This window comes from Coregonus clupeaformis, chromosome 16, assembly GCF_020615455.1.
Source record: "Coregonus clupeaformis isolate EN_2021a chromosome 16, ASM2061545v1, whole genome shotgun sequence".
In the NCBI taxonomy this organism is placed as follows: Eukaryota; Metazoa; Chordata; class Actinopteri; order Salmoniformes; family Salmonidae; genus Coregonus; species Coregonus clupeaformis.
In genome coordinates this window covers 18440118-18451162 of record NC_059207.1, presented here as the reverse complement: position 1 = coordinate 18451162, position 11045 = coordinate 18440118, and the positions used below count along the sequence as shown (strand labels likewise).

The 11045-nt window shown below is 40.9% G+C and overlaps 2 protein-coding genes across 3 annotated transcripts; both read right to left on the bottom strand.

Moving 5' to 3' along the window:
- On the bottom strand, positions 1-5091 carry LOC121584403 (protein fem-1 homolog C). The gene is made up of 2 exons (XM_041900244.1): positions 3738-5091; positions 1-2659 (listed from the first exon to the last, which is right to left on the bottom strand). Exons 1-2 carry the CDS (start codon positions 4279-4281, stop codon positions 1356-1358), a joined length of 1848 nt encoding a protein of 615 aa, XP_041756178.1. The 5' UTR covers positions 4282-5091; the 3' UTR covers positions 1-1355.
- A 1106-nt stretch (positions 5092-6197) lies between these two features.
- LOC121584404 (transmembrane emp24 domain-containing protein 7) lies at positions 6198-8730 on the bottom strand. Of its 2 annotated transcripts, none has more exons than XM_041900246.2 (4): positions 8627-8730; positions 8077-8294; positions 7484-7729; positions 6198-7219 (listed from the first exon to the last, which is right to left on the bottom strand). In XM_041900246.2, exons 2-4 carry the CDS (start codon positions 8242-8244, stop codon positions 6983-6985), a joined length of 651 nt encoding a protein of 216 aa, XP_041756180.1. In that variant the 5' UTR covers positions 8245-8294; positions 8627-8730; the 3' UTR covers positions 6198-6982. The 2 variants fall into 2 exon arrangements, with proteins under 2 accessions (XP_041756180.1, XP_041756179.1); XM_041900245.2 differs by having other exon boundaries at positions 8077-8309; positions 8627-8728.
- Between the last annotated feature and the right edge of the window lie 2315 nt (positions 8731-11045).

Sequence of the window (11045 nt, the reverse complement as noted above, 5' to 3'; positions counted from 1 at the left end):
ACAAGTGCAACATGGGTTTATTGTCAAATTGGTTCTTAAGACATGAAATTGATTATTGTAATTTTGTCATTGGAAATCTTAGTCTGTAATAAAGTGCAGAATTAAAGCAAGTTCCCTGGTATGGTTTCTTTGTATGGTTCTGTACTTAGCCAAATCTATTCCTAAAAATATTAAATTAAGCCCTTTTTTTTTAACCACACGAATAAAGCTAATGTGCAAGGTTTTCACAAAGCTCAGAGACACTGTACAAGGCCTTCCCTCTTTCCAATTATAATACAATTGGACAAATATAAAAGTTACACGTTTGGGTTCGTCAATGTTCTACAGAGTTTATGCAATAATTGAATGACATGCCATTCAAACCCCAGATGTCGAGGGGTTTCCTGTGAATTCTGACTACATGCAGGGTCATATTAGTATCCAACTAACCATCTTGCTTTAGTGCTCGAATCACCATAGAAGAATCAGGTTCAAACGTCAATGATATGAAGGTTGCATACATTCCTACTCAACTTCTGCACTCAATTACTTCACCAGTTAATACATGAAAATCACCCAACCCCACCACTAACAGCATTCAGCAATTGTCACATCACATCCCTCTGCTTAGTGTAACAAATTAGGGAAAGATGAAGGAACAGGCAGTTACCACAAAAAATGCAAGATATTGCACAGAACAGTCGCATATCATAGCCTGTGCATAGGAGGAATAAAGCACTTATGGTATTTGCAAACATTACCACTTCATGAAGCGTCTTTATGGTTTTGACAGAGAAATGAGTCCATTCCATTACTCAACTCTGCAGATCCAAAACCGTGAAAACATTACCATTGAATGAGAGCATAAAGAATGCACAATGAAACGTAGAGGGTCCATATATTGGCAACATTGGCTGCGTTTGCACAGGCAGACCAATTCTGACATTTTTTCCACTATTTGGTCTTTTGATCAATCCCATCAGATCTTTTTCAGAGCTGATCTGATTGATCAAAAGACCAATTAATTAAAGAGGTCAGAATTGGAACCATGGTGATGTAAAAATGACTCCCAACATATTCCTCCATCTTTGCAGAGAGAGAAACACACAAATTGGAGGGGCACAGAAAAAATCTCTCAATGATATCTTAATAAATAGCATGGAATTGTGGAAATTATTAGTAAGCAAAAAACTAGCTCGGTTCAAAATATTGTGCATGCCCATATTACAAAAATCCCCACAGAGCTTTAACTCTGGCGTTGTAGGGGGAAAAAAGCGAAGTTCTTCACACAATGTTAATCATCGACTTCAATACAATCCAAAGAGTGCACATGGGGAGAGTAGGATCGCACTGCACTCACACGTCTTTAATAGTCATTATCTGTGGAGAAGCACAAAAGCCTCCAGCTTCTCTGGGATGTTGCCTCTGTAGGAGAGGCTGTGCTTGATGATAGCCCGCGCAGCCAGACACTGCAGGGTGGTGTGGTTGATGGGCTGGATCAGGTTCTTGGCCATCTCCTTCTCATCTAGCAGATCACAGGCCATCTGCTTCAGGGAGTTGGTGCTGTCAAAGTGCGTGCCGCAGGCGATCAGCAGGTTCATGATGTCCGGGTGGTTGTTGGAGGCAGCCACATGCAGGGGGCTGTTGTTGTCCTCGTCGCGGAAGTTGACGTCCGCCCCACACTCCAGTAGGATAGAGGTGACGTATAAAGAGGGGAACTTACAGACAGGGTAGCGGCCCACGCAGGTGGTGTTCCTGTCCACGGCCAGGTGGAGCGGGCTGTAGCCATTCTTACCACAGGGCTGCAGCTTGAGGAACCTGTAGATGGTCTCCTTCTTAAAGTGGTCCTGCTCCACGGTGCAGGGGACCTTTTCCAGCAGGCAGATGAGATGCAGGATGATGGAGAGGGCCTTGCTGAGCTGAGCCGGGTCAGGCTGGGTCTGTTTCACCGCCCGCTCAATCTCCAGCACACTCTTACTGAGGATGCCCATGAGGTCATCGAAGGAGACCGAGGTGCCCAGCAGGCCTTTGGCGCGGTCCTGGAGCATGAAGGAGAAGAGCTCAGCGAAGGACAGCAGGCTGCTGGCTGTCATGGGGCTGAGGGGGTCCAGGTTGCTCTGCTGCATGTCCAGGGCGTACTTCCACAGGTTGATACAGCGCTCAAAGTTCCCTGAGTCGGCGTATACAGCGCCCCGGTAGCGGATATAGTAAGAGGTGTCGGGGTGGGAGGGGCCCAGGATGCGCTCTCTAATGAGCAGGGCCTGCATCCTCATCTCATCTGGTTCTGAGATCAGGCTGTCTAGTTCCTCCCCATTACTTACCTCCCTGGCATGGTCATAGGCCATGATCAACTGCTTTGGGTCTGCTTTGTAGAGAATATTGTTGCCGTCCCTGTATCTCAGGTCCATGGCCCTCTTCCAGTACTTTAACGCCCCAAGAAGATCCCTCTTTTTGTCCACAAAAGTGGCACCAAGCAGTTCCAGGGCGTTTATTCTCTCCAATTGGTGTGTTTGCTGGTGTTGAGTCAGATAGTCAACAATGTTAGTGTGGCCTGTCACACTCGCAGACAGCAGTGGGGTCATTCCATAACCATCCCTCTCCATGGCGGCACCATATTTTAGCAGCATCGTCATTATCTCCAAGCTGCCGGATTCAGCACAGTCATGTAATGCTGTGTTACCTGTGAAGAAATAAATACGAATTCATGTGTTTTGCAAAATGTAATTTTTGGCAGACATTCTAGCAATAAACAACAATATATATGCAAGTTATTTGAAAGTAGAAGATGAAGTGAAGAGACAAAAAAAGGTTGATCAAAATGTTCAAATTGCTACATTTCAACTAAATGTGTTTGTCACATGCTTGCCTGTAACCTTTTCTCACTAGGAGAAACCTCAGGGTGATGTCCACAATGTGCCAATATAAGCGTCTGCCAAGGGGGTGCAAATCTCATGGCTCGTAATAGATCTTGTGAGTGGGCAGTTGCAAGGCTTAAATTTAGAACAGGCCTGGGTGGGTTCACTTCCCCTAATTGGTTTAAATACAAATTAAACCAGCTTGTTAGGTGACCTCATTAGATGTCCAAATGTGAGGATTAAAGCAGGTAAGCATTTGTCCTGAATCTTGCCCTGGAGGCAGAACTGCATAGTGGTTACTTGTCCGCTTGCTCTGGGCAAGTAAATCAAATTGTTGGACAAACAAAATATAGATTTCAGTTGTCTGAATGGACAAGTACAAAAATGTAATAATAAAAAAAATCACAATATCAAACAATTGGGCAGGCTACTCAGATCAGAATTGGATCAGAGAGAGATTTGTGCAGCAGGTAAAATAATAAACAGACTAACTAGATAACCAGCCAAACTACGATATGTTTTGAATTGGCTCTCTTGCTAGTCAACTATTTAGCATATATTAATGTCATCGTCATGTCCGATGACCAGTGATAATAATGGGGGGCGGAAATAGCTCAGTTCTGCCTCCAGGGCAAGATTCATGACAATAAAACGTGAGACCTGCATGGATTTACCTTGAGACAGTCTGAAAAACAGCATGAAAGTGTATAGGTTTGGGAAGGCAAATTGTATCAAGACCAATCTGATCTGCAAATTACTGTGAATGTTTCAACGTTTTGGTTTTGATCTTATGAAGACAATCACAGAGCAATGCACCTGCCAGGTACTAGGTCTAACCTCGTTGCTCAGGTAGGCCCAGGATATACAATACAGGAAAAGTAACACACGTATGAATGTGCTCACCTTTAACACTTTTCCTGTTAACGTCGGCGCCTTTCTCCAAGAGATACTGGGCAATGTCCTTGTGTCCTTTGTAACACGAAATCATGAGGCATGTGTGACCGTGTCTGTTTGCCACCTCCAGGTCTGCCTTGTGCTCCACCAGGTATTTCACAATGTCCAGATGTCCATCGAAGCAGGCTGCTCTCAGGGGGGTGGAATTGGTGAGTGTTGTATTATTCACAGAAGCACCGTGGCCAAGTAAAGACTGCACGACTTTCAGGTGTCCTGCTGCTGAGGCAGCCCATAAAGGGGGGGCACCCTCAATAGTCTCACCATCAAAATTCACTGACCCCCCAATCTCAACGGGTGCGCAGCAACACTCCATTAGATACTCCACTAAATCCAGGTGTCCGTATCTGGCAGCCATAAGCAAAGGGGTCGCCCCGTTTGTTTTCTCTGCCATTAATTTGGTAACCTCGTGGCCAATTTTGTTCTCCAAAAGTTTCTGAAGCAACCGTAGCTTGCCATCTCTGGCTGCATTGAAAACGGCCGTTTGTAAATCCATTGGTTCAGCTTCCTTCACGGGATACACCGTTGATTAAAAAGACAGGAGCGTCGACTAGATAATAGTCCGTGGCAGGTGTTGAGCAGAAGCCTTTGTTTGTGGCGCTAGCTAGCCTGGAATATGTTGAGCTTGCTAGCTAAATTAGCTAGCGAAATGGAAGGCAGAAATCAACCAGCTAGCTACTGAGAAACGTATTTGTTAACATTGGCTTGTTGTTCTGTTTTCCCCTCTCTTCAATTGAGAGTTAACACTGGTTTGTTAACGACGGAAAAATATCACTTCCTCAATTGGCTGGCTAGCTAGCTGTAGTACAGTTCACCAACAACAATATTGATACCAGCTGCAATCTAACTAGTTACTCTTCCGAGTGTCCAACGTCGTTACGCCGTCCGATGTCCTTTTCTATTCCATCAAGCAGTCTTTTTTGATTAGCTTTAATTCTGTATGTCATTTTCAGACAGAACCATGTGTAAGTAGACATAGGTAGAGGATGTAGCTATCCAGTTAAAATATCAACAACTACGGCGAGGCCCAGAGAACGCCAACATCCACCCCCACTTGTTATTTCCTGTACGTGAAGCTAAACTGGTCAACGTTGTCCAAAAGCCGAAGAACGTTGAGATGCGTTTTCCTTTTCTTCGTTGTTGACCAGCTTGTAGAGTCATAAATCTTGCCCGAACGTTAAACGTTTTCCAGATGAAATAACACAAGAAAATCTACTATGGTCATTTTTCTACACTGTTCTTGAGGGGGCAGATTTGTCCACCCACTACTACACCATTTATCACGACTCAATACCCAGAATACACTTCAGTCAAATCGAAAACGATGCCGTCTTTTTGCAACTCCCAATTTATTGACAAGGAAAACATCCAATCACAGAGTTGGTATTCGCTTACGCAACAGCAGTTAAGGGGTTGTCAGTAGTTACCACAGCCACAAAGTCAAAATTGTCTATATCGTAAAATGTAATTCAAAGTTAGGGTTAGGCATAAGGCTAGCAGTTTGGTTAGGGTTAACGTTATGTTTAAAATGTGATTTTAAGTTAATTGTAGAAATAGGCGGGGTTTAGCCATAATTGACTTTTGTGGCTGTGGTAACTTGTGACGACCCAGTTAAAGGGTCAGACTTCCTCATACGTTTTATTATTAGGTGGTTGAGCAAGATTTCAATTCAATTTTGTAGTTTGTGTGAATAAAGTTGTAATCTGTGAATAAAACTGAAATAAACTAATAATGACATATTTCCATGTCCTTACAGACAGATGGAGAGATTGTATTGTATGTATTAATTTTTTTCATTCTATGCTACTGCCACCTCCTGGAGGTTTCGTGAACTAAGTACAGAGTATCATGTTTTTTTCTGTGATCATTTATTAGATCAGCAAGCACCAAGTGTATAGAATCAAGATCAATTTCAGATATAGTTGAATGCTTTCTGCAGTTCTTCAAAAACATCACTAGGCAACAACAACGTAACTAATATTTCAACCACACCCTCCTGACACATTTTTCAGTGTTGCTTACAACCACACCTTTCGTGATGTTTCCAGGTGTACATGACCCACAAGCTGCCTCCTTTGTAGAGAACAAAATGTAATACTTTTTGATCATCAGAGACCTGAGCAATGAGTGGATTTTAATGTATCAGCTATTCCTGATACTCTCTGATGAAAGAGCTCTCTAAAAAAATGTTATTGTGAACTATTCTGCAGCGCAATATACATTTTAGTCCTTTAGCAGACGCTCTTATCCAGAGTGCATACATTTTTTTTTCTTTCATACTGGTCCCCCGTGGGAAACGAACCCACAACCCTGGCGTTGCAAACGCCATGCTCTACCAACTGAGCTACACGGGACTATACATCTAAGTCCTGGATATAGATGCTGTTCAATTGATTATTTAAGGTCAGAAAATGGGTTTACCAGAAAATGTTTATTCAGCTATTCAAATAAGGAAACAATTCCTTGGAGTGCCAACACACTGATGACTGTGTAGAAATAATAATGAACAGTACGCAAACCAAAAAGAAAAAGACCACACCATTGAAGAAATTAATAATATAAAAGAAATTAATGTGCTTACACCAGCTTCATTTTTATCTGTTTTAACCATATACACCAATAACAAAACACCAGTTACAATAAGGAGATGGTTGAACTCCTGAAAATGCACCTAGTCAAAGCCCATCCACCCAAAACACAACCTCTGCTGGCCACAAGCCATGTTGACGAGTGGAATCTCAAATAAAAAACAAAGAATATGCTTACCAATTGTCTACATCAGTTATTTTGATTTGTTTGATATCACAACAAAGTTTGAATTGAGCCATTACTAAGGAGGAAGTGAGAACTGTGTGAAATTAAATTCTGCAACCATTATGTAATGTATCAAGTAGGTCTCAAATTAGAACTGCAAGACAGGCTACCAGTATGTTCATACATTCAGGAAAACAATGACAATATGCACCCACATAATAAATACATTTCCAATATTTGATAGATTTCATTTACACAATCCACTGGGTTTGTTAAAAGTAACTTCAAAACCTGAACGTATCTTAAAAATTCAAATTCTGTGAATGGCATCTAAAAAACAAAACAAATCTGCCATGAACTGTTGTTGGTTGTTGTTGTTGTTGTTGTTGTTGTTGTATCTGAAGTCCCTTGTGGAAGTGACTGGGATGAGATGCTGTGGGACGTTAGGATCCAACACGCGTCGTGGTGGTCTTCCTGTCAGAAAAGAAGCTCCTCAGCAAAACTACCTGGCTGATGCTGACCACCAGCAAAATGAAAGCCTCTCCAATGGACCAGAAAGCCACTCTTGTGTTGAGGTCCTCGGCACGGCTGCGTCCCTGACCCTCCCGCAGACGGAAATGTGTCTGATAGTCAATGACCGATTTCAGGGCCTCATGAATGGACACGCAGGCAGACTCCATCTGAAACAGAGGTATTTCGAGTTTAAAGATCCATACAAGATCCTTGCATTAACACGCAAGAACGGCAAATAACCAACAATGTTTGTCCATGTAAATGCACACTATTCTTTCCATGACATCTTCGCCTAATGGGGCCCACTGAAATCCAATGGCATTTCATACTGTTGTAGAGAAATAACCAATTGTTTTAATTTTGATTGAAATACCATATTCAATACCGCATAGAAGAGCACCTCTCAACAATATTCCTTTTAACAGACCTACCTGAGTTAAAGCAGTGACCCTGTTCTCATTGGGGAAAAGTGGGGGATCCTCTCCAACTTGGAAATCGAAGTAGACGGTCTTGTGCGTGAAGGTGGAAAACTCATTGCTGAAGCAGAACTTGTATGTTCCGTTCTTGGCAGCCGTGAATGTAAAGCTGTCATACTGCTTCTTCATTTCTTTGTAAAGAACAGTACCATCTGCATCCTCCAGACGACAGTCAACATCGTAATGCCCACCAGTGACAACCTGGACAGAAAATATGTTGTTTAAAATACAGCCTATCCATTTCAATATACAACTTGGTCCCATAGTAGTGGAATTATTAGCAATAATCATTCCCATAACTCCATGTCGTGTGGTGTAGCGTGTGGTGTAGTGGGCGGCAGGTCACTTAGTGGTTAAGAGCGTTGTGCCAGTAACTGAAAGGTTGCTGGTTCTAATCCCCGAGCCGACTAGGTGAAAAATCTGCCGATGTGCCCTTGAGCAAGGCACTTAACCCTAATTGCTCCTGTAAGTCGCTCTGGATAAGAGCATCTGCTAAATGACTAAAATGTAAATGTAATGTAATAATGTGAGGGCCTCAATTAACTTACCTGGAACTCAAGTGTACACTTTGTGCCAACGGTGATATCTTCATAGAAACACTGTTTTGCGTTATCCGGAAGCTCAAATGTAAGCTCAGAGCCAAACGCCCATCCACAGAGCAGGTGGGCCCAAAGCACCTGCATCAACAGTCTGATTGTACCGTGATAGCTGCACATCTTGGCTGATGGAAGGGTGGCGATACTGGTAATTTGATATCGTTGTGGACCTGCAAACCAAGAACCTTTCCAGATAATCAAACAAATAGCTACAGAATCTAAGAAAAACGTATAAATTGACAAACGAACTACAAATAACAAATAAAATAACATAAATAAAATGGCAAAACAAACCCGGAATTCACAACTTGTTAGCCAACTTGCTATGCTAATGTAGCTAGCTGACAAGGCCGATTCTATTAGAAATGTAGTTCGCAAACATAAGTAGGTTTACATTAAACAATTACAACATTTGTTAATGTGTATTGTTCTAACATTTTACATAATAATTTAATAGTATACTATTTTAGTTCAATATTGTGGTTCATCCAACACTACTCACCTCAAATCCCTCACCCGGATGTAAGTATCTACTAAGAGACGTAGCATCTACGTCACTCCTCCGCGTCGCTCGTCCCTCAACCGATCAATCAAATGCCGCGTTCATATGCTAGTTGGAACAAGGAAACTCGAAAATGCCCGACTTACTAACTAATAGAACGCGGCACGTGTATAACTACATCTAGTTAGCAAGTCGCAAATGGCCGAGTTTCCTATTTCCGACAAGGACGTGAATGCAGCATTAGCTCAAGCGCAGAAACACGTCATCCGATCTAACCACGGTCTCACGCCGGCCTGCGCATGTGAAAGCCGTTAAGAATCAAAGGCACGCCTTATAATATAATAATATAATATGCCATTTAGCAGACGCTTTTATCCAAAGCCATATAAAGTTGTTTTTGACCAATGTGAAAACGTGTCAGTTTGAGAGTTTCACGAGGTTGGAGTAATAACATATTCAACTACTTAAGACATTGGCTAGAATATAACACATTTTGTCAAAATGCATTTTTATTGTACATGACACATACCAAAGGCACTACCATGCATTTTAAATACATTTATATAACTACAAAAATGACTCAAAACATTATAAATTATCGGTCATGTAGTGACTCCATGTATTTCATGTATATATGACAAATAAACAAACGAACTTGACGAGAGCATTGCAACCAACATCCAACGAGCACTGGGTTGTTCCACGAAATGAGTACCTTTTGATATGTTAAGTAGAAATGATGCACCAATATTGAATTTTAAAAGCCTGTTATTTGAAATGATGTGGCCTTTAATATAGACCACATGGAGAATTCAATACATCTTTTCAATATGAATAAAGACTTGCCAAAGTGGCAAAATTCATTTTGACATGTCCCTTCTGTGACTTCTAGGAAGATTTGAACCCACTAACCCCCCCAAAATACTCAATGTTTTCACCATCATTGTAGGCCTTGTTATTTTGTTGCTTTGGCAAAAAAAAATCTGAAGATTCTCTTTTTTTTTCATGTGACTAGTGATTAATTTATTACTCCCTCATTTTAAGGTCAACCCTGTTAAACGAACTGAACTATCGTTTTAATATGGTGAAACAATTCCTTTTTAAATAATTAATCAAAAGAAACATTGATCATCTAATAGTCAAATCATAGTGTAAAAGCAGGCGAGCTGGTTCTACTCTTTTTGGCAATTTTCTGGTGTTTTGTGGTGAAAAACTGAGCAGGTCGAGCATAACACGTCACCCATAGATAGACAGGCTAGAAATGTTTTAACAATTGTACAATTTTTGTGAATCTTTTATTCATTTGCCCCTCCCTGTTGCACACAACAAGCTTCCATTCCTCCTGTCACAAGGGGATTCATGGCTAATTTTAACTAGTAATTACCAGTTGGACTAACATTCAAGTGTAGCTCAGTTGGTAGAGCATGGCGCTTGCAACGCCAGGGTTGTGGGTTCGATTCCCACGGGGGGCCAGTATGGAAAAAGAAAAAGTATGCACTCACTAACTGTAAGTCGCTCTGGATAAGAGTGTCTGCTAAATGACTAAAATGTATTTTCCTAGACCTACACTTTGACATATTGTGGAGTGTTGTACAATGTATATTTTTTGTTTAAATTGATTTAAAAAATAAATAATGATTAAACATATTTATTTTCATTATTTAAACTGAAGAGAGACACTTACTATAGTCATTTCTACCTCGAGATGGGACATTTTGTTTTTTATGAAGTTGAACATGTGTTCTTTATGACAGAATGTTAAAATTAGGTGAAATCAAACCTTTTTTTACTCACCATCACAATTTAAATTATACCACTGCCAAAGTTTTGGCTTAGTGGGCCGAAAAATTATCTCAATTGATCAATACGAAAAGAGTAATTTAAGAAGCCGAATTAGGAACCACTTTTGGCCAACCTGTAGACTAGATGTCATAGCCATGCATTTCTGGAATATTGTCAGGCATACATGAATTTGAGCAAAGATGCAAATGTATCTACATATATTTGAAAGACATTTTACATGACGTTAAATACAGTGGCTTGCGAAATTATTCACCCCCTTGGCATTTTTCCTATTTTGTTGCCTTACAAACTGGAATTAAAATAGATTTTTGGGGGGTTTGTTTAATTTGATTTACACAACATGCCTAACACTTTGAAGATGCAAAATATTTGTTGTTGTGAAACAAACAAGAAATAAGACAAAAAAAAACAGAAAACTTTAGCGTGCATAACTATTCATAATTGGATTGAGGTCTGAGATTTGACTAGGGCATTCCAAGACATTTAAATGTTTCCCCTTAAACCACTCGAGTGTTGCTTTAGCAGTATGCTTAGGGTCATAGTCCTGCTAGAAGGTGAACCAACGTCCCAGTCCCTGTATTTAGTGCAATCCATTATTCCTTCAATTCTGACCAGT

Bases quoted from the DNA above. Each gene is read 5' to 3' on its own strand.
- LOC121584403 (XM_041900244.1), bottom strand. From the start codon at position 4,281: ATGGATTTACAAACGGCCGTTTTCAATGCAGCCAGAGATGGCAAGCTA. The intron at 2,660-3,737 runs GTGAGCACATTC...ATTTCTTCACAG, and splicing joins TAACAGGAAAAGTGTTAAAG to GTAACACAGCATTACATGAC.
- LOC121584404 (XM_041900246.2), bottom strand. From the start codon at position 8,244: ATGTGCAGCTATCACGGTACAATCAGACTGTTGATGCAGGTGCTTTGG. The intron at 7,730-8,076 runs GTAAGTTAATTG...TTTTCTGTCCAG, and splicing joins AGTGTACACTTGAGTTCCAG to GTTGTCACTGGTGGGCATTA. The intron at 7,220-7,483 runs GTAGGTCTGTTA...CCTCTGTTTCAG, and splicing joins GGGTCACTGCTTTAACTCAG to ATGGAGTCTGCCTGCGTGTC.